Raw genomic sequence first — 24,148 nt, 5'->3', positions numbered from 1 at the left:
AAGCTACTGTGAACCAGGAGGGGTTGAGGCCACAGTGAGTGAGGGAAAGCGCTGAAGTTCAGGCTATAAATTCCACATGAATAGAGGCTGCTTCATTCCATTCACTGCCATAGCCCCAGCATATATATAACACAGCACTGGGCACATGGTAGGCACACATTAAATAGTTTCAGATTGATTTTAATTAGACAGTATAAAAAAGCACTTAGAATACCTGGCACATGAATGATGCTCAATTTATGGAGGTTACTATAATTGCTTATTAAGTATTAATTAAATTAATTAGCGATATCTGCCAAGAGGTAAAGAAGTGATGGTCAGAGCGGTTGCAGGAGAAATCAGAAAAAGACATGGTCCAGATGCAAAGGAGGCAAAGTTTTTTTTAAAAGTTAGAAAATTAAATTAAATTACTAGACATCACGTAGTGTTTTGTTGCATGAGGTGTAAAAGCAACTAACTGAAAAGGTTCTATGCTGTTATAAACTTTGTCTCCACTAGGGGGCAGCTCAGGGTCATAAAAGCACTGACAACATAAATCTATAATCCGAGGGGACGGAAAAAAGTCTGTTAGATAGAATTAGCTCTATGGAAAAACCTACTTCATTTTTTAAAAAATTTCACATACACCAATGAAAATTTGCCACTGATGACTACTACTCACGGGCTAGCACTTGGGAACTGATGGTCTTCTACGCAGAACTTGAAAACAGGTGGCTATAGAGTTAATTTTTCTGCTGAAAAGTGAAATGTCTTCCTGGCTCACTTAGACATCACATACAAATTGTTAATTCTTCTTTTCCTAGCATTTTAATTTACAGTATTTCAAAAGCTGGAGTTTTTCATGTAGTGATCTGGCTTTCCAGATTCTCTTAAAAAATTGTAAGATTTGACAACACTGGGCCCACATTCACACAGGACACCACATAAAGCTCCCTCTGACTGGGTTCCTCAAAATCTTCACTGAGAGTTAACTATAAGGAGGAAAGGAAAAGTGGATAGTTTTCCTGCAAGAGTCGCACGGTGTCTTGGAGTGCTTTCTCAATCCCACTTGAGCAATATTACTTCCAATATTAACCTGACCTTATCTTTCCATCTTTCTTAGGCTGCCTATTTCCTAGACACACAGTTTCTGTGCTTAGCAATGTCTGCTAAAAAAAAGTTTAAAAGTTTCAAGAAGGAAGATAGAGTTAAGAGAATCAAGTGCAAGATAAGATTGCTGGATTTGATCACTAATGACCATTCAGAGATTAATTTCATACAGTGTCAGACAGAAGGCAGAATACAGGGGCCTGAGTTCGTGGTCTATGAAGAATTGGAGTGTGATCAGAGAGGAATTCGTGGTAAGTTTGGTAGTGAAAGCTAAGCGGGAGCTAGTGAGTACCCAGAGGGGCGTAGCAGGGTCCAGCCAAAGTTCTGCACATTTATAGGCAAAGTGGTAGCTTCAAGTGGTTATAAATACAGGCACTGGAAACAAACTTTCTGGTTCCAATCTCAACTCTGCCACGAAACCGTTATGTTATTTGGACAACTTACTTAAACAATTTGTGCTCAGTTTCTTTCTCCATTTAATAATCACATCTTCTTTATCAGGTTACAGAAAGGATTAAGCGTGACTGTATAGATGAAGCACATAACTCAGGTCTGACTCATAATAAACCCTCAATTAATGTAAGCTACTCTTATAGTTATTTTTAAAAAAACATAGCAGCCAGTGAAGATGGGCAGAGGTGGTTATCAAATAAATAATTACTAAAAGAGAATGAAGAGGTGATAGGATAGTGAACAAAAGTCGAAGAATTAACCTTACTAAACAATGACAGTTTGGTTCTAAAGCCAAAGCAAGGGAGGAAAGATAAATATTCAGGATAGAGAGAACTTTACATTAGCTGAATTTTTTGCCAGAAAGTCTGAGGTTTGATCTTCATGCCTTATGCTAACATGTATTTATCATCAATAAATAGATAGGCATAGATATTCAATAAACAGCAATTACGTTTAAATACATGAATGGGTTAATGACGTAGGGGAGCAAAATTTGCCACCCCAAAAGGTGCCTCTTTGGCATGAGGATTAATTTAGGCTGATTATTTTTAAGAAACTGAAGACTCAGAAAGTCTTTTTACCTCTCCCTCAGCTGCCAAGAATTTAGATAAAAGATTCTCTGACATAAATCATACCAATGTTTTCTTAGGTCAGTCTCCCAAGGCAATAGAAATAAAAACAAAATAAACAAATGAGACCTAATCAAATTTACAAGCTTTTGCACAGCAGAGGAAACCATTATAAAAAAAAAAAAAAAAGAGCCTACAGAATGGGAGAAAATATTTGCCAATTATGCAACCGACAAGGGCTTAATCTCCAAAATATACAAACAGCTCATATGACTCAACAGCAAAAAAACAAACAACCCAATTGAAAAATGGGCAGAAGACCTTAATATACATTTCTCCACAGAAGACATACAGAAGGCCAGTGGACACATGAAAAGATGCTCAACATCACTAATTACTGGGGGAGGGATAAATTGAGAGACTGGGATTGACATATACACACTACTATATATAAAATAGATAACTAATAAGAGCCTACTGTATAGCACAGGGAACTCTACTCAATACTCTGTGATGATCTATATGGGAATAGAATCTAAAAATGAGTGAATATACATATATGTATAACTGATTCACTTCGCTGTACAGCAGAAACTAACACAACATTGTAAATCAACTATACTCCAATAAAAATTAATTTTTAAAAATCACTAATTATCAGAGAAATGCAAATCAAAACTACAATGAGGTACCACCTCACACCAGTCGGAATGGCCATCATTAAATAGTCTACAAATAGGGACTTCCCCGGTGGTCCAGTGGCTAAGACTCCGAGCTCCCAATGCAGGGGGCCTGGGTTCGATCCCTGGTCAGAGAACTAGATCCTGCATGCCGCAACTAAGAGTTCGCATGCCGCAACTAAAGATCTCACATTGCCGCAACTAAAAGATCCTGCATGCGGCAACGAAGGTCCTGTGTGCTGCAACTAAGGCCCGGCTCAGCCAAATAAATAAATAATTTTTTTTAAAAAAGTCTACAAATAGCAAATGCTGAAGAGGGTGTGGAGAAAAGGGAACCCTCCTACACTGTTGGTGGGAATGTAAGTTAGTGCAGCCACTATGAAGAACAGTATGGAGGTTCCTCAGAAAACTAAAAATAGAATTACCGTATGATCCAGTAATCCCACTCCTGGGCATATACCTGGACAAAACCATAATTCAAAAAGATACATGCACCCCTATGTTCATAGCAGCACTGTTCACAATAGCCAAAACATGGAAACAACCTAATGTCCATCGACAGATGTATGGATAAAGAAGGCATGATACATATATACAGTAGAATACTACTCAGCCATTAAAAAAGAACAAAATAATGCCATTTGTAGCAACATGGATGCAACTAGAGATTATCATACTAAGTGAAGTAAGTCAGAAAGAGGAAGACAAATACCATATGATATCACTTATATGTGGAATCTAAAACATGGCACAAATGAACCTACCTACAAAACAGAAACAAAAACAAAAACAAAAAAAAACAGAAACAGACTCACAGACTGTTGGTTGAGATCAGACTGTGGTTGCCAAGGGGCGGGGGGAGGAGAGGGATGGACTGGGAATTTGGGGTTGGCAGATGCAAACTATCACATTTAGAATGAATAAACAACAAGGTCCTACTGTAGAGCACAGGGAACTATATCCAATCTCCTGGAATAAACCATAATGGAAAAGAATATTAGAAATAAGAATGTATACATGTGTAAAACTGATTCACTTTGCTGTACAGCAGAGACTGGCACAACATTGTAAATCAACTCTCCTTCAATTAAAAAAAAAAGCGGGGGTGAGGGGGCCCTGTTCTGAGATAGAGCTTTCAGCAGAGATCTCTGCAAAAAGTATGGGGGAAACTCAGCAGAGCCTAAAGATCAGAGTTCACTCTGTGTCCCATTGTCTCTGCAGGCCCAGCAAACATTTATTTACCAAACATTTGCTTTTCCATCTTTTGTGAATTACCTTCCTCCCCTTCAAAGTCCCAAATCACTACCCCCAACACCCTCTCCGTCTTTAGCTGAAGATGGTATTTAACGTGAGGGTTTTAGCCATTTTGGTGAGTTATTCAGTTTTCCTGGGTCTCTCCCATGTATACATGTTATTAAACTTTTGTTTGATTTTCTCCTATTAATCTTCCTCATGTCCATTTAATTCATAGACCAGCCAGAAGAAGAGGAAGGGTACGTGCCTGGCTTTCAAAATAGCTGATAACTGTTTTCCAGGCCCTAAAATTTAAGAAGCGCCTCTGGGGAGCACAAGACATGTTCAGTTTGTTGATGATTAACTAAACTATTCTGTATGGGTTATTTAACATAACCGTGTTTTACACTGCTCCAAGTTAAATAGAAATCACAGCCGGAAAAATAGTTGACATTATTTGAGTACCATGGAGGAAACTGAGCTGCTTGCACTGTAACAGAGGTCTTGAAAAGCAAAGTTTTTTCCCCACCATCCCCACTTTCAGTATTGCTTCCCCTGAAGTGCAGTGGATCCTCCCTAATTGTCAGTCTAAAGAGAGAGACTTTGGAACTCTGCCTTGATAAGTTGCTTATTAACCGTCTCCATGCTGCAGCTCCCCCCATTTAAAACGTTCCCTAACAATTTCTGAGGAGAATCTGTGGGTTTTTTGGGTTTTTTTAAAAAAAAAAAAAGCTTCTAGTCTTGGTGTCTTCCTAACTGATTTAATAGATTTTTTTTTAATTTATTTATTTATTTTTAGCTGCGTTGGGTCTTCGTTTCTGTGCGAGGGCTTTCTCTATTTGCGGCGAGAGGGGGCCACTCTTCATCGCGGTGCGCGGGCCTCTCACTATCGCGGCCTCTCTTGTTGCGGAGCACAGGCTCCAGACGCGCAGGCTCAGTAGTTGTGGCTCACGGGCCTAGTTGCTCCGCGGCATGTGGGATCTTCCCAGACCAGGGCTCAAACCCGTGTCCCCTTCATTGGCAGGCGGATTCTCAACCACTGCGCCACCAGGGAAGCCCAAATCTGTGGTTTTTGATGCAACACGGTTCAGATAGTGTACAAGAGAAACGTGTACACTAATGAAATGTCTTCCCAGAAAAGGCAAGAAGACATTTTCTTCCTCTTCAACTTAGGAAATCTTAGGGAATAATAGTGAAGGTTTTATTTTATTTGTACAATAAAGCTCAAGCCTTTCCTTCTGATGACTCATTTCTTCACATACCGTGATTTAAATTTCTTAGTAAATTCTTTCTTTCAGATAAATAAAAAAGGCACAGGAATTTTTTTTTTTTTTGTCGTAGGTCCACTTAACCTTTATGTAACATAAAGGACAGCCCCAGCAGTGGTTGGATTATGAGGCGTAGTAACAGTGAAGGGGAAATCAAGGAAGGGCACACATTTATCTATTTTCTATTCCTTCTCCAACAAGGTCTTTTTGAGAATATGATGTTGTCTTCAGGGCCAGGAAGTTAAAGAAGCTTCATTACCACACTTGAGACCTGAGAAGCTCTGAGGCCAGGGCAGGGCAAGAAAGCCTTTGCCTCCAATCATGAGGAGAAAGGATGGAGGAAGGGTGGGTTCTAGCTACTTGATCTAGCCAATCGGAGGCCCTGATATTTCCCTACTACCTCAGACCACCAAAGAGGTAAATGCAGGGCTTTGAGGAAGCAGTAGTGTCACTCTCACTGCCTCCTGGGCTCCAGGACTTTCTGCCAAACAATGGCTGCCCAAGGGTGGGGATGACCATGTTAAACTGACATTATTTAGAATTACTGGAGCGCCGTGATGACAAAAAGCAAATCAACCTTTAGTCAGTATTATTAGTCTCTAAATTCGGAATAGACAATAAAACTTCTTATTGCCTGTACCTAGACGAACTGCTCTCACCCATACCTTTCGTATACCACTCAGTTATTCCAATTGGCCCAACTTCCCATGCTTCAGATTCTCCATACATACACCCCTTGTCCGGAACACTCTCCCCAGGATTCCCAAGACTAGATTCGTATTCCTCAGAGTTCAGCTCGAATGTCACTACCTCATTGGAGCCTTTCAGGTCAAGTCTAATTACATATGTACACCCCTCTTATATACTCTCTCTTTATCCTGTTGCTTCCTTGATTTCTCTTTTCACTACTTACAATTATTTTTTTTTAACTTGTGTATTCATATTACATTGGTAGCTCCAAGAGGTCAAGATCTACTCTTATTTATTTATCACTATGTACCAGGAGCTAGCATGTGCCTGGAATATAGTATGTAATCAATAAATATTGTTGATTAAATAAATGGATGACTGAATGAATGAATAAATATTTACAAATGTTTAGTGCCGGTTTCTGTTCATACATTGAAGTTATCATTTCCTTTTTAAAATGTGATTTAGTACCACATTATCACTTGTAAAATACTTAAAATATACAAGGAAAGAATCAAGAAATCAGTTGGGATAGAACCTATTTGGTGCTCTTTTTTAAATATACAATGCCAGGGCTTCCCTGGTGGCGCAGTGGTTGAGAATCTGCCTGCCAATGCAGGGGACACGGGTTTGAGCCCTGGTCTGGGAAGATCCCACATGCCAAGGAGCAACTGGGCCCGTGAGCCACAACTACTGAGCCTGCGCATCTGGAGCTTGTGCTCTGCAACAAGAGAGGCCGCGATAGTGAGAGGCCCGCGCACCGCGATGAAGAGTGGCCCCCGCTTGCCGCAACTAGAGAAAGCCCTTGCACAGAAACGAAGACCCAACACAGCCAAAAATAAATAAATAAATAAATAAATAATTTAAAAAAAAAAAAAAGAATCCGCCTGTCAATGCAGGGGACTCGGGTTCGAGCCCTGGTCTGGGAAGATCCCAACTGCTGCAGAGCAGCTAAGCCCACGAGCCACAACTACGGAACCTGAGAGCCACAACTACTGAAGCCCGCACGCCTAGAGCCCGTGCTCCGCAACAGGAGAGGCCACCGCAATGAGAAGCCTGCACACCCCAGTGAGGAGTGGCCCCCGCTCGCCGCAACTAGAGAAAGCCTGTGCACAGCAACGAAGACCCAACACAGCCAAAAATAAATAAAATAAAATAATTTTTTTAAATAAATAAATATACAATGCCAAAATCTTTAAAGGGTTCAATACCCAAACTAAGTAGATAGAGATTGTGAGGGAGGCATTTTTTTTCAATTGCCTTTGCCTCTCCTTTTCCCTTATCATGGAAGGACACAATGTTTCATGCTGAACCTGATCTCACCCAGCTATCCTGTTTTATATATCAAAACTGTGACCAGAAGAAGTTAAGTGATTTCCCCCAACTGCCCCGAGTTTCTGGCACAATGGGGACTAAATTCTAGGTTTCCTGGATTTCCGGTCCAATGGCCTTCCCATTCATTACATCTCTATTCCTGTTCCCCCTGAGTTCTCCTCCTCGATGGTACCAGCTCCCCCAAAAAGCCCTGCTCAGCCTAAATTGCTTTCTCTGGACACTGTATATTTCAATATGATCCCCCTCTTCTTTAAACCATATGCTCTTTTTCTATGGTAACATCTTCCCATCTGAAAAACAGATATATTCCTAAAACATTAATATTAAGAGTGCGTGTATGTGTGTATGTGTGTGTGTGGGTACCACTGTTCATAGGTAACTTTAACATTAGACTTTCCCAAAGTTTAAAGGGATACATCATTATAATATAATTTTCTAGATATTCCTTTTAAGGCCTTGTTTCCCCAGCTGACAAGGACAAGAGCCTGGAGAATGTTCTATAGATCTCCTAAGCACAAATTCTTGAGCTCTTTAAGTTCTTATACAACTTCCTTCTTTCTAATTTTTGTAATACTTTGCAGTGCGCAACACTTCTCTACAGGGTGGGAGTAAAATGTACCTCATTGGAACCTGGATTTAGTTTACCCTATTCTTCTAACAAAGGGAAAAGGACAAGAGTGTAACTTCGTGGGGAAGAGCATTGGCAGAAGAGCAGAGTGGTTAAGACCAGCTTATTTATGGAGGGTGACATGCCTATTGAGAGAGCTTTAGGGAAAGAACTTAGCATGTTCATCAGGACATGAGCACAATTTCCCTGAATGTACACAGGTCTCTAGCCAGTAAGTACTTTTTAGCTGCATAACTCCAGGCCAGTTCCTGAAACTATCTTTGCCTCAGTTTTTTCACTTGTAAGATAAGGATAATCATAGTGACTCTCTTATATGGTTGGGTGAGTATTAAATGAGTTAATACACTTAAAATGTTTAGAACACAGCCAGGCACATAATAAAGGCCTAATTAAATACTTGTTATTATTGCAAATAGTATGAACAGATATGTGTGATAAGGGTTTAAAATCAGTGGTCCCCAACCTTTTTGAAACCAGGGACCCATTTCATGGAAGACAATTTTTCCATGGACCAGGGGAGGGGGGGATGGTTTCGGGATGATTCAAGTACATTACGTTTATTGTGCACTTTATTTCTATTATTATTACATTGTAATATATAATGAAATAATCATACAACTCACCATAATGCAGAATCAGTGGGAGCCCTGAACTTGTTTTCCTGCAACTAGATGGTCCCATCTGGGAGTGATGGGAGACAGTGACACCCAAAGTCTGTTGCTTATGTCCAGTCTGCTCCGTAAGATGCAGCTTAATTGTCACTTGCCACTCACAGATAGGGTTTTGATATGAGTCTGAAAGCAATTGATTAATTATGCTCTCTGTGCAGTCAAACCTCTCTGCTAATGATTATCTGTATTTGCAGCTGCTCCCCAGCGCTAGCTTCACCTCAGATCATCAGGCATTAGATTCTCATAAGGAGTGTGCAGCCTAGATCTCTCACATGCGCAGTTCACAGTAGGGTTCGTGCTCCTATGAGAATCTAATGCGGCCGCTGATCTGACAGGAGGCGGAGCTCAGGCAGTAATGCGAGCGATGGGGAGCGGCTGTAAATACAGATGACGCTTGGCTCCCTCGCCTGCCCGCCCGCCGCTCACCTCCTGCTGTGCGGCCTGGTTCCTAACAGGAGTTGGGGATCCCTGGTTTAAATGAATCAGCCCTGTTTAAAAGTCTGGCCTGCATAGCCGGGGGTGATCAATCCAAGCTTAGTTCTCTCACTGAGCTCTAAGCATATCCTCTACTGCAGAGGTTAGGACCCACTCTGGGACACCCCCTCATTCTCCCCTTCTTTCTTACAAATATATTAGAAACAACCTAAATGTCCATCGATGAACACATGGATAAAGAAGATGTGGTACATATACACAATGTAATATTATTCAGCCATAGAAGGAACAAAATTTTACCATTTGCAAAAACAAAGGTGGACCTTAAGGGTATTATGTTAAGTGAAGTAAATCAGACAGCAAAAGATAAATACCATATGCTCTCACTTTTATGTGGAATCTAAACAACAACAATGAAAAACGACAAACAAACAAGCACACACACACACACAAATAAGCACATGAATATAGAGAATAGATTGGTGGTTGCCTGAGACAGGGCAGGAGGTCGGAGGTGTGAGAAATGGGTGAAGGGGGTCAAAAGGTACACATTTCTAGTTATAAAATGAATAAGTCATTGGGATGTAATGTACAGCATGGTGACTGTAGTTAATAATACTGCATTGCATGTTTGAAAGCAGCTAGGAATGTGGATCTTGAAAGTTACCATCAAAACAAAAATTTGTAACTATGTGTGATGACAGATGTTAATGGATTTATTGTGGTGATCATTTTGCAATATATACAAATATTGAATCATTCCTTTGTACACCTGAAACTAACATAATGTTATGTCAATTATACCTCAAAAAATATATATGTATATGCTATATATATAATAGCATAACTATTAGCAATGCAAGGCTCTAGAGGGTAGCAGAATATGCACCCCAATTTACACCTCTTAGTGTAACAGGTATTTTGAACTAAAGGCAATTGAGAAGAAGCAGATACAAAGAATGTTCTCTGCCCTCCCCCTCTTTAGCTAAAAGCAGGACATAAATATGTGAAGGTGTTGCCCCTTCTTTCTCTACCAGGAAGGACAAAATTACCTTTGTCAGCGCAGAGAAGTCACCAAAGTAATCTACAGAGTAAAATTTCTAACTAGCCCTTGTCTTCCATGAGCTCCCCTACATATTTGCCTTCCCTCAATTTGCTGCCTTAGAAACTCAAAGTACTTTTCCTTTGTCTTGCCACTCCTCTAAAAGTTTATTTTTCTTTTGTTAAGATGCTATGTGAGCCCAAGTTCTAAGTACCTCTTTGAGTTACTCAAAGTAGTATCACTTGTGATACTGAGTTGCATGGAAACACCATTTATCCCAACACTACTTAAGACTACTGAGAAATAAAATATTGCCTGCCATATCAGTAAACAAAAGATGTCACAGTCATCAGCAATTGCAGTCACCACCAGCCACCAAAGGTGAGCCGGTGAGCCCCGAGGGAACTCAGGAAGGAAACAAAGAATACCTGCCATCTAGCAGCCATCAGACTGCAGCCACTCCAAAGGTGAGTCCTGTGGAAACTCAGGATATGAAAACACAGGATCCTGGCCCCATATAGCTGAGGTGCATATCAAAGGAGTGATTTTAGTGAGCCCAGACTCTTGCATCTTCCCATACATAGAAAAGTACTAAATTCCTTAACTTGACATATCTAGTTTTCTTTTATTAACAGTAATTTTTTCTTCCTACTACCTGCCCTTTGTTGCAAAACTCCTATCTGTCCTAGCTCACCCTCACCTCCTCGGAGCAGTTTTCTCAGGGTTATTTGAGATGCTGCCTCCTGGGCTTGACGTCCTCAGTGTGTCCGCTGAATAAAACATAACTCTCAATTTTTAGGTTGTGCATATATTATCTTAGTTGACACTAGCTTTGATTCAATGTTAATTATGAGCTTTGAATAATTACTTATGAGCTTCTAGGTAAGTTAGGGTCTTTTAAGGGTGTGTGTATACGTGTGTGTGTGTGATTGTCGTATTTGCTTTCAAATATCATAGTAGATTCCACATTGCTTTGTCCTCAATATATCTGAAAAGTGAAAAGTTCATTCCACTTCCGGGGATATTCTCACTGATACTAATAAGTATCAATGTCTTGCCTTGACTCAACCACTTGCCAAATCCACACCCCATCAACAAACAATTACACTGCTCACACAAAGACTTCCTTAAGTAATTATTTCCAGGACCTAGACTGTACGCTACAATCTGGCTTCTCACTGCATGGTCCAGGACCAGCAGCATATTGCGGAGATGAAATGCATTATCTTATGCCCCACCCAGACCTACAGAATAATAATTTGCATTTGAACAAGATCTTTGAGTGATCTGTATGCACATTAAAATTTGAAAAGCACTAGCCGAGAGCAGCATTTCTCTCCCAGGGGTGGTAAACTGATCACCTACATCAGAATCACTTGGGAGGCTCCCCTAAAAAGCAGGTTTCTGAACCGTACCTCAAACTGAGTGAAACAGACTCTCTGGGTTGGGGGCCCTTGAAACTGCATTTTCAACAAGTTCCACTTCCTGGTGCTTAGGCAATCTAGGGCTTAAGAAAGGCCAGAGTAGCATTTTAGAACATTACATGTGTTGACATTTTCATATATGTGAGTTCTTCACCAGCCTAAAGTCACTGGGCAAGACATATCTAGAAATATAAACTAATCAAAGAAAAGTTGACTACAGAAAGACACACACACACACACACACACACACACACACACACACACACACACCCCTGGCATTAGACATAACTGCCAACACTGAGAAACTGCCTTCAGTATTAGAAGAAGCACCCAAAGAGGTTCTGTTGAGCATCTGCAATGAAATGCAGACCGACCGGTTATTTGTGTGAGAGAGGAAAGGGAGCAAATCATGAATAATAACCTCATTACACCTCTTGGACTCTTGTTTAAACATGACTCTCTTGTACTCCTTTGAAACACTGTTAAAAATCTATTTGATTCTAGTAGGTTACTCTCAGTACAGGAAAAAGCATTTCTGTATCCATCAGCTGTGAAAAGAAAAAACTCAAAATATCAAAACTACATTCTGCTTTTATCCTTCTTCTACACAGGGATAGACTTTATTAGTAATTGCTAGAGGTGAATTTCCTTTCAAATATCAAGCGGAAAGGCATTACTCTATACCCACATTTCCATAAAAGAGCCAGGCTATCTTTAGTCTGTTTAGAAAATCCAGTTGAAGACAATTTTCACTTGTCCTCTGGATGTTTGACATCAGAAAACACAACTCCATTAACTCTCTTTTCATAAATTTCATTTTACAGATCCAAATTACCCCCTCAAACATCTGGACATCATGACATGTATACTATATGGCTCTCTACTAGCTACTATCTAGCTAAAGTTTTAGGATTGCAAAATAATTTGCCTTAAAATATTAAAATATCAAAAAGACTAGCACACTGGACTTTGTTTTGACTTAATGCTCTTACAGAAAGTTAGACAGATGAAAAGGAGACATTAATAGGGATAGGAAATTCCATTTGAAAAGCATGAGCAATTTTTAACATCTTGGGAATCTTATTTCCAGAGAAGTTACATACCTCAGAGTAGAGGATTCCCATGCTGGTCCTTCACAGACTTATTTCACAGCTTCTTGAATCTTCTGGAGGTATTTCCAATTAACATCAAAATCCTTCCCAGTCGAGAGAAAGGTCCCTAGAAGCCCAGGTCGGTGGCAAGTCCTTTCTTTCCACACCTGTGAGTGTTCTTCCAGCAACCTACACAGCAACACACCTTCCAGAGAGCCCAACCCAATGAAACAAGGGCATTAGTTTACCATGTAATGAATCACCCAAGTTGTGCATCATCTAATGTTACAACCCCGAGGAACTGGTTTCTGAGTCATACCTACTCTGCCAGTGGTGACATGTGGAAAAAAGGAAACACAGATGAGGCGAGAAGAAAAGTTCTCACACAGGCAGAAACGACTCAGGGCTCAAAACAGGGTACTGTGTTTAGGACATTTCCTAATTGAAATCTGGTTTTCAGTGGCTATTGAGAAAGGCTAAGTGCAAACAAACTCGCTTGTTAGAACCATATATGTCTGCATAGGACTTGACCTTCATGAAAAATAATCTTTAAAACTGATGGATTATTGCTGTCTTTATGCACACATAAGTTTATTTATTATTCCTTGATTTTTTTTATTAATATAGACTAATTAAAATAATAAAGTCAATTTATGAGCTATAGTATTTTATATACACAAATGTGCTCATAATCACATTCAAGGGCATCTTTGAGTAAAGTTTGAGCAACTCAGATTAAAAAAACCTAAACTTTTTGAAATATCAGTCCCATTTACATTCTAGTGAATTCAATTATACTAAAAGGTTTAAATTACACTTATAGTATTACCATATTTGATTTTCCTTTATAAGCACTTTAATTCTGAGCGTAGTGTAATACTTTCCCAGCTAAACAATCTTGTAAATCTAATAAAGTAATAAACTAAACTTACTCTAATATAATAAATATTAAGTCATCCTAAACATTCTAATACTGTTTCCGAATTTAGTCAATTTATAATATTCCATTTTAAAATCATAAGTCTAAAATCAATTACTCTATTATACATCAATTACTCTCTTATACATTTTAAATGGAAACACCAGGCCACTTGGTCAAACGTGCTAACATGCCAAATCTCTTAAACATCGTAGATATTTTATATACCAAATATGATACCAAATATTCACACATTTTCTCTGAACTTAACACAATCACAGCAAAGTGCTAACCTTTCCCAGAATTAATACACACACCCATGAGAGAAAGCTTTCAACCATCCCAAGCAAACTGATTTGATCAGTTAAGGTTCTTTGTGGCCAAGATTTGGCGCCAGGATCCAAGGCCTAAGCCTATATATATATATATATATTTTTTTTTTCAGGGAAATTCTTCCTACTCCAATGATGGACACAATGGGCTATTCTTTTCATTGTTATATTGAGACTTAGACACTTTACTATGGACTTAGCTTTGGGGCCTACCTCCCAGGAGTTTTAAGAATTAGCTAATTCTTCTGTTGGAGACAGAAACCTGCAATACCCACTAAGATTGCAGCTGACTTCCTCTTTGGCTTAGTGTCATTTCTCATTTCTTTATTTCCTAAGACATTTAAGTGTCTTTCCCACTGACTTAAATCCTTCACTCTCTTATGCAAATCTTTCATAATCCCCTTCAGCTTTCTTTGTAACCTCTTCTAACTAATTTGTAGTTTCTGCAAACTCTTTTCACCCTAACTGAACTCAAAAGTCTTCTTTAGGGAATTCCCTGTCAGTCAGTCCAGTGGTTAGGACTCTGCACTACCACTGCAGGGGACAGGGGTTCAATCCCTGGTCAGGGAACTAAAATCCCGCCTGCCACGTGGTACGGCCAAAAAAAAAAAAAAAGAGTCTTCTCTAATTTCTTATCAGGACCACAACTCCTCTATTTGGATTCTGCATCTCTCCCTTGACTGCATCTTGAAGGTGTAAGGGTTCAGGACAAGCTTCCCCAAAATGTGCCGCTTTGGCATGAGGATTATTTTGAACTAAAGGCAATCAAGATCCCGTGGGTTCAAGGGAAACTATTGCCCCTCCCTTAACTACCTAGAAGAACTTAAGTTGGGGGTTTTTCCCAGAAAAACGTTATTACTGGAGGTAAATTTTATCTAAGTGGCCCAATTAATATGGCAGGGCAAATATTTAATTACTAAACATGTCCTCTTTTTATTATTATCCCGTGAATGAACTTCCTGTCCTTGGAAGCCCCAGGCCCCTGTCCCATTCCCTAGCTCAGGATAGCACACATACCTTATTTTACTTTTCTGTCACTGAACCTCTCATGTATGTTAGGTTCCTATATGTACAAAATTAAATCTGAGTTTTTCCTGTTAATCTGTCTTTTGTCAATTTAATTCTTAGACCAACCAGAAGAACCTAGATGGGTAGAGGAAAGGTTTTTTCCCTTCCTGACAAAGGGTAGCAGAATGTGTCACCCTAAAATATGTCTTTTTAGCATAAGGATTATTTTGAATTGATTATTCTTGAAAAACTGCAGATCTCTGAAAGCAGTAGAATTTACCCTTTTGTAAGGGAGATTTACATTTATAAGGGAATTCTCCATTTGTAAAAGTGTCTCCTTCACTGTACCAGGAAGAAAAGGATGACTTCTGGAAATTTATCAATGGAGAAGGAAATGACTTAAATCTGCATAACACCCTTACCCCTGTTTTCTGTGCTTTTCTTGGTCACCTCCCATAACTGCCCCTCCCCCAACATCTTCTTTTGTCTTTAGCTGAAGGAGGTATTTAAGGTGGTGGCTTGGCCACTTCCAAGAGTTTTCCTGGGTCTCTCCCATGTGTACATGAGGTATACATGTTATTAAACTTCTGTTTGATTTCCTCTTGTTAATCTGTCTTTATTACAGGTGGGTTCTCAGCCATAGAACCTAGAAGGGTAGAGGGAAAATTCTTTTTCCTGCCCTACAATCTGGTTCTAAAGACACAATACTCATTATAATTGTGAAAGATGAAATGTTTGAATGGACAGATGACACTAAAAACAAAGTAATAAAGCAGTTGATTCATTGCAAGTGGCGAAACACTTGCACTTGTCTCTAGGCCAGTGAACATTGACCAGGGATGATTTTTTTCCCCAGGTAAGGTTGCCAGATCTAGCAAATAAAAATACAGGGCACTCTCTGGAGACATTTTTGGTTGTCACAACCAGGTGTGGGCATGATACTGGCATCTAGAAGATGGATGCCAGGGATGCTGTTAAACATCCTACAGTGTACAGGGCAGCCTCTCACAGACAAGAATTATCCTGCCCAAAGTAGTGCTAAGGTAGGAAAAACCTCTTCTAGGCCAACAGGAGAACTAAAGGTAAAGAAAGAGGACTTGGATCACTTATACTGTGAGAATGGAATATAGTCATAGAGGAGGAAAGAAAACCTTTCTCTTCCTACCCTTCTAGGTTCTTGCTGGGGCTCAACAAAAGACAGACCAACAAGAGAACAGCAAAGGGAAGTTTGTTAGCATGTATATCTTACATATACATGAGAGAAACTCAGGGGATGTGTAACTCCAAGAGGTGTTTAGAATTTAGGACTAGATACCATCTTAGGCTAAAGGAAAGGTGTTTGGGGCTTCTGGAGAAGGTTGGAAGGGGAGCGGAGGCAAGTTATGGAGAGGTGGCAGGAAAAGTGAGGTAAACAAGAGTTAAATAATAAAGTTTGTCAGGCAGATTTAAGTCGGTGCCCCCTTTATTGCTACAAGTTGTTCAGTGTCTTCTACAAATGTCAATTTCCTTTATAGATAAAAATTTCCTTTACGAAAGGAAAACTTGTACCCTGTTTTTAAATCTTGTCTTGCATCTGCTGGTTCTCAATGGCCTTTAGCTCAAAAAAATAATCCATATGCCAAAGAGGCATATTTGGGGTTAGCATGTTCTCGTACCCCTCATGGTGAAACACTGTCCTAATGAGGTCTGAGAAACAGATAATATTTTAAAATTGTTTAGGGTTCACTATCTGGCAAACTGAGCCTTTACATAAAGGCTTAATTACAAAAACAGAAGAGAAAAAGTTCTAGGAAACAACTTTCACACATGAACATCTATCAAGAAATAATATTTGAGTCAGACACTACAGGCGTAAAATTAAAGATGTCCATTTCCTATGGCTGTGTTTATAGCCAACCCCAGCTGACCAGCACCTAACTCCCTGTGAGGAAAAAGAGGCTCCTTCAAGGTGTAGCCCAAAGACTTGACCCCCAAGAGAGGTTCAGTAGAGCATACCTAGGGATCTTAACTCACCACATTGTCTACTGGCTCCCACTGGAAGCATCTGATTAAAGGAGTGTCATGATCAGAATTTCATTTATATAATAAAGCCAACACTCTGGCCATTGTGTGGAGAGTGGATTTGAGGCAGACAAGAGAGAAAACAGCAAGACCAGTTAGGAGGCTACTGCATTAGGTCAACTGAGAGGTTATGGTACCAAACAAAGGCAGAAGAGCAACAGTGGGGATGGAGAGAAAAGGAGGAACTCTGAAGGACGTAAGATGCCACGTCAGCAAACCAAAACTTACATAACTTTCGTGTCTTGTAAATGCTCTGCTTGACCAGAAACACAGTATTTCCAGCCAGTCAGTCCTCAAACACCAAGAATCGGTTCTGATATCCTTGTTCTAAATAAGGTCAGATATGCAACCCCAGGGTAATCAATTTAAGCCAAATGCATTTTCCTTATGCCCTAATTGACCTGCTAGCCTTGTGAAGAACTCTCCAACCTCCTAACCAATCATGCCCTATTTTTATGTTGCTGCTTCTAACAACCTATACAACTCACTCCTGCCCAAACATCCTTGGAAAGAGGACTCCACTGCTTCTGAGGCACTGTACTCCTCCAACCCATTGATTGTTTCCCCTTAAATAAAGGACATCAAACTAAACGGTTTTATTTTCGTCATTTGACAGCTACTACCTCCTGGCACCAAACACACTTGTTTATATTTTGTTCTGTGATGCTGACACTAGCTCCCTGTGGACTATATTTCTTTTCTCCCCACTGACCTCATGTTAGGTTCTCCCAATACGAAGCCCTCAAGGGAGACTACAAGGCTAAGGAGGGAGAAAGAGACCCGCTCATTCCATGTTTGCTGATCCTATCAGTTTAAGCCCAGCAATAGTATTTCATCTTAGAAACAGCCATTGGGCCAACTTTTTTTTTTTTAATATTTTGGTCCCGTCGCACACTGCATGTGGAATCTCAGTTCCCCGATCAGGGATCGAACCCGTACCCCCTGCAGTGGAAGCGCGGAGTCTTAACCACTGGACCGCCAGGGAAGTCCCTTGGTCCAGCTTCGTTTCACACTCCCTGAACCGGCCTAATCACCCCCCCTCCCAGAGTCCCCAGCACCAGCTGTCTCCCCTCCCACTGCCAACCTGATGCAACTTCTCTGCTGAGCTCCTCCAGCATTAGCAACTGCCAGACAGTGGCCCCTCTTCAAGCCTGGGTCCCAAGAATTTCAGGGTCCTTCCCCCAAGTTCCTAAATTCTGATACCCCCAAGCTCTGCTCTCTGTTCCTCCAGTCCGAGAAGTGGTGGTTGCCCCCTGCAATCCTCTCTCCGTTACCTCGGGGTTCTCTCTTTCCCTTTTCAACCTTCCGATACCCACTTAACTGAGTCCTTATATTAAATCTTTCTGTTGAAATAACTAGTGTGGTTTTCCTTACTGCACCCTGGCTGATATAATATTCTAGAGATGTTTAGACACTAGAAATAGCAGGAATTCTTACTCTGATATGAGATACATGGGAAATAGCATATCAAGGATGACATGCATGTTTGCTCCTTGGGAAATCTGGTAGATTTTGATACCTTTCACTGAAATTCAAAACACTGGAAGAGGAGTCAGACTAAGGAAGGGCTGGGGAGAGATGATTTGTTCCAGTTTGCGTAAGTTGTGAGTAAGGGACACAAGTGTAGCACAGGTAAGGAGAGATATCCAAAAGTAAGTTTGTTATGTGGTTTCAGAACTTTGGAGTAAGAGTTGTTCTAGAGATAAAGGTTTTGAGAATTATTAGCATATCAACCAGTAGTTTTCAATGTAAGAAATGAGAGAGTTTAGATACCTTATTTTAGACTTTTTTTCTCATCTACAGCCTGTATAAATTCCTTGATTGTATTTCTTCTTTAAATAACGCAAGGACATTGGCTTTTCATTTGAGCCACCTTTTTAATGCTAAGAATTGCTATTTAATCAAATAAGTACTTTTGCTAATCAGAATGTTTGTGTTTCTGAGTTTTATGCGTTGGAGCCCTGCCATCTCATTCTGTAATTCTCTCTTGTTTTGTCAGCACTTTTTATATCATTTGTTCACTTAAAATTAAGTCCAGGATTCAGAAGCCAAACAGCAGTAATACTTCTTGTTTTGTACTAATATAGGGTTTTTACTTCAAGACTCAAAAAATCTTGTCAGATTTGAAATCACTTTTGAATTTTCCAGTAAATACAGAAATTTATGGTAATGGAGAAGGAAATGGGGTCAGCCAACCCTTAAAATAAAAAAAAAAACCGGCATTGCAAGTTTAAATTTAAAATAGGTTATTTAATTGTTTAGCTCTTATGCAATGATTAATTCCACAGTGTGTTCTATTTCTGTGTCATCCTTTACCATGTGCTTACAGAATTAGTTATTATCATGTGCTTTAATGGAAACTCAAAGAGTAAATATCATGCTCGTGGTCCCATAGTCATTGGAATGCTGAGATTTTTGTTTCTTAATTTTGTTAGATAATTTAACATATCTGAGACAAGAGAGTTAATTTTTATTTCTTGGTAAAAACAGAAAATAAAACTAGGAAGTAAATATATTACTGACGAATCCTGTTACACTGGATGGTTGTTTCAAGATACAGCCACCTACTTCTGCAAACTTTCCACTATTTCTCCACTGACTCAAGAATCTGCTGGATGACTTAAATTGTAAGTCTCTTTCAATTCCGCAGTAAAGCCAGTTTCACAGTATGAGACAAGGTATACACTTCAGGGTGTGAGTTTACTACTCTGACCCACGATGAAGAATGTAGCCCACTTTACCCTGTGACCTATAATTTTCTTTTATTCCTGACGTCTTTCAGGGCTTAAAAAAGAGATGATTTATGTCTACTCCCTTATGAGGTCCTAATGTTCATTGTATTAGATTCAGCTCCAAGCCTATGAAATGCAGTCTCAAGTTTTTATGGGATTTTGTTTGGTTGGCTCTAGTTTATAATAAAGTGTTTTTTGGTATATATACCCTTCCAATCTTCTTCCTAGGGAAATGTACACTTTATTTTTTTATTTATTTGAAAAAAATGAGATTTTTGGCATGATTTTTTTGCATCTTATGTTTGCCCTTCAACAGTACATATTGACACCCTTCCATGTTACAAAATAGTCTTTAATATCATTTTTAGTGACCACCTAGCATTGCCTTGATATCAAAGATAGCAGCTCTCATTTATTTAGCACTTACCATGGGTTGAGCCCACTGCCAGCTGCTTATCATATATTGTCAAATTCAATCCTTGTAGTAATCCCTTGAGATAATAATAAAAGATAATGGCTAGCCTTTACTGAGTGCTTACTGGGCAGATCTCAAGAAGCTCATCCACCTTACCCCACTCAGTGCTCTTTTACAATAACCCTGTGAGGTTAGTACTATTATCACCATTTTTACTGATGAGGGGACTAAGACTTTGAGAGGTAGGATTACCTGCTCAAAGTCAGCAGCCGGCAAGTGGCTGAGCGTAGCCAAAAGCCTTCCCTTGAACTACTGTGCACTCCTGCTACCTCTAAGAGACTGTAGTGCATTTGATCTCAACGTGCTTTAGACCTCAGAGGCAAGTAGACTTCTTGCCGTTATGACAGTTTTTTGGTTTCCAGATGTTTGTGAGCAAACATCTGTTCAGCTCCCCAGACACCACTAGACCACAGAAACTCCATATTGCTTGCCATGAGCTTGGATTCCCTGAACTTTTAAGAATCCAACTCGGGGACTTCCCTGGTGGCTCAGTGCTTAAGAATCAGCCTGCCAATGCAGGGGACACGGGTTCTAGCCCTGGTCCGGGAAGATCCCACATGCCACGGAGCAACTAAGCCCGTGTGCCACAACTACTGAGCCTGCCCTCTAGAGCCCGTGAGCCACAACTACTGAGCCCGTGCCCTAGAGCCCGGGCTCTGCAGCAAGAGAAGCCACTGCAATGAGAAGCCTGCGCACCGCACCGCAAGGAAGGGCAGCCCCCGCTCGCCGCAACTAGAGAAAGCCCACGCGCAGCAATGAAGACCCAACGCAGCCAAAAGTTAAAGAATTAGATAAAAAAAAAAAGAATCCAACTCAACCAGCTATTGTCCTGTTACATTTTAACACAGGCCTTATTAACTCTGACCAAATAAATGCCACAGAAGAGAAATCCACAGCTCTTAGAATGTTCCCCTCTCAGAGCAGGCCCTCCTGACATGAGCTCTGAGGCTAACAGCCTCATTTGCAGGTGGTCAAACAGAAGGCTGAATGAGCTAGGAGCTAGGGTCAGGTTTCCTGTACAATTTCCCAGCCCCTCGCCTCACGGCTCCTCTTCTCCCTGTAGCTCCTTGTCACATAGGGCAGGTGAGAAATGTCTGTTGGTTCACTTCTGCCTCCTGGATGACTGAGCACATCCTGGAGCCCAACAGTTGGCAGCCCGTAACACTCAGACGAGAGAATGGGGAAATGCAGCCAACACAGCTGGAGAGTCTGGTGAGCTCACACAGCAGGCACTTCTATGGGCTTCCAACCCCTAAGGACAGTGCTGGACCTTGGCTTGGGCTGTGGCATGAAATGTTAGGACACTAGATTTCCAATTCCTGCTCTGATTTTCTATGTGAATTTGAACATGCTTAGACTTCAGTTTCCTCATCTGTGAAGTGAAGGGGCTAGACAAGATTATTTCTCAAGTCTTTGAGTTCAGAGTTGTTTAAGTTTATGCCGAAATGGTGTCCTAACTAAATATTTCAAAAATGAGAGACGCTGTGGCATAATTGAAATGAACATGGGCTTTGGGATCTAAGCGACAGAGGTTCTATTCCTGGCTTTGTTACGAAAAGGCTGATGACTTCAGACAACTTTTCTGACTACTGGTTTCTTCATCAGAGAATTGAAAAGGTAATCATCAAAATTAAATGAGCTAATGATTAGAAGTGTCTAAATCATAGCAAACACAGGAAATTGTAAAGACAGTCATCAATTCCTCCCATTCCTATGCACGCATATTGCTCTTCCCATCAATATGGGACAACCTTGTGATTTGTTTGACTAACAGGATGTGACAGAAGGGATGCTATGCCGATTCTGTACCTAGGCCAGTTTATTTCTCACCTTCTCTTGGGATCCAGTCATGCTTAAAAAACGTAGGCTAGACTACCACATGATGGGGGGCCACAGAGAGAATCCCACCCAAACTCCGGTGGCTTCAGCCACCCAGCTGAAGCACCAGACACTTGAGTGACAGTATCTTGGATGTTCCAGCCCCAGGAGCTCCCAGCTGAATGCGACCACATGAGTGATCCCAGCAAACACAATGTGAGATAAAGGCACCTCCTAGCAGAGCTCAGCCAACTCTCAGAATCATGAGATAAGTTTTTTTGATTCACTAAGTAAATTTTGGAGTGGTTTGTTACACTGTAAGAGATAACTGAAACAATGAACATGATAATTCATAACTGATATGAATATTAGTTAATATATTTTGATCTCTAATTCTTTGCTACTTTGTTTTCACTGGAAATTCATGTTTTTTAAACTGACTGCTTCCACTGATTAGTTTTCCCTGTCCTCCCACTTCTCCCCTTATAATCAGACTACATAACATAGGAATATGACTTCAGTGTATATAGTCAGAGTTTCTCCACAGATAGAATTTCCCCTGGAAACAAAGGGAGAATCCAAGATGACAAAATGCACTTAATATGAGCTCTCTGGACTCCAGAGGAGGATAGGCCTGGCTTGATTAAGAAGAAACCAGTTTTGGGTGGGGTAGCTCATTGACCCTAAATGTTCCTTCCAGCTCCTGATTCTCTGATTCCTTACGTCAAGAGCTGGGTTAGGGCTTCCCTGGTGGCGCAGTGGTTGAGAATCTGCCTGCTAATGCAGGGGACACGGGTTCGAGCCCTGGTCTGGGAAGATCCCACATGCCACGGAGCAGCTGGGCCCGTGAGCCACAACTACTGAGCCTGCGCGTCTGGAGCCTGTGCCCCGCAACGGGAGGGGCCGCGATAGTGAAAGGCCCGCGCACCGCGATGAAGAGCGGTCCCTGCACCGCGATGAAGAGTGGCCCCCACTTGCCGTAACTAGAGAAAGCCCTCGCACGAACCGAAGACCCAACACAGCCAAAAATAAATAAATAAATAAATAAATAAAGTAGCTATAAAATAAAAATGGTAAAAAAAAAAAAAAAAAAGAGCTGGGTTAGTCATATGGTGTAGCCAGAATATTAGATGCTGAGTCAGATATGCTTGTTGGAATGACTGGTGATACATTTGCCTCAAAAACATCAGGGATCAAAAGATTGAGGAAAACATTTGGACTCCTCTTTTGATAAATCTTACCTCCCTCCAACCTCCTTTCACCTCTGGGTTCAGTAGCTCTTTTTGCATCTTGCCGTTGGTAGAGCTTACAGTGACATGCATTTACTGTGATCACTGAATGGAGTGCATCTCTTTTCAGTAGTGAAAGTTAAGAGCACATGCTCTGGACTCAGAGATGGATCGACTTGCTCAAAAAACCTTCATATTACTTTTATTTATTTAGTCAATAAATATATATTTATTACCTACCATGTGCAAGGCTCTATTTTATTTTATTTTATTTTAATAAACTTATTTATTTATTTTTATTTAGTTTTGGCTTCATTGGGTCTTTGTTGCTGCGCCTGGGCTTTCTCTAGTCGCAATGAGCAGGGGTTATTCTTCGTTGTGGTGCACAGGCTTCTCACTGCAGCGTCCTCTCTTGTTGTAGAGCACAGGCTCTAGGCACGTGGGCTTCAGTAGTTGTGGCACGTGGGCTCAGTAGCTGTGGCGCACGGGCTTCATTGCTCCACGGCATGTGGGATTTGCAGACCAGGGCTCGAACCCGCGGCCTCTGCATTGGCAGGCGGATTCTTAACCACTGTGCCACCAGGGAAGTCCCAAGGCACTATTTTAAATGCTCAAAACCAGTAGCAAAAACGAATGATAATGTCTCTGGCCTCATGGAATTTATTCCTCTAGTTCTTCACCTATAAAATGGAGGTTTTAATAGTTCGTACCTCAGAGGGTTGCTCTGGGGTTAATAAAACATTATGTATATAAATAACACAGTAAAAGAACTCAACAAATATTAACTATTATGGATAATATTATTCAGCCTAGTCTACTTAGAAATAGAAGCTAAAGGAACTTGTAACTTTTAAATTGCCTTGCTAGTCTTATTTTACTTGGATATATTCCATAAAGAAAAAATTTTTAAGTAACCATTTCAACAGAAAAAATATTAAATATATAAAATTTAATGTTTTTCACATA

General features: G+C 40.4%; 1 protein-coding gene across 1 annotated transcript in view; it reads right to left on the bottom strand.

The window, feature by feature from the left end:
* The window catches only part of ANKRD22 (ankyrin repeat domain 22), a 32,775-nt gene extending 9,533 nt beyond the window's left edge, over nt 1–23,242 (bottom strand). The window contains exon 1 of the mRNA XM_057530595.1: nt 23,195–23,242. Coding sequence (XP_057386578.1) covers nt 23,195–23,242 — 48 coding nt within the window. The remainder of the gene's footprint in view (nt 1–23,194) is intronic.
* Nucleotides 23,243–24,148: the final 906 nt, after the last annotated feature.

This window comes from Balaenoptera acutorostrata, chromosome 16, assembly GCF_949987535.1.
Source record: "Balaenoptera acutorostrata chromosome 16, mBalAcu1.1, whole genome shotgun sequence".
In the NCBI taxonomy this organism is placed as follows: Eukaryota; Metazoa; Chordata; class Mammalia; order Artiodactyla; family Balaenopteridae; genus Balaenoptera; species Balaenoptera acutorostrata.
The sequence above is the reverse complement of the archived record's forward strand: the minus strand, read 5'-3'. Positions and strand labels throughout refer to the sequence as shown.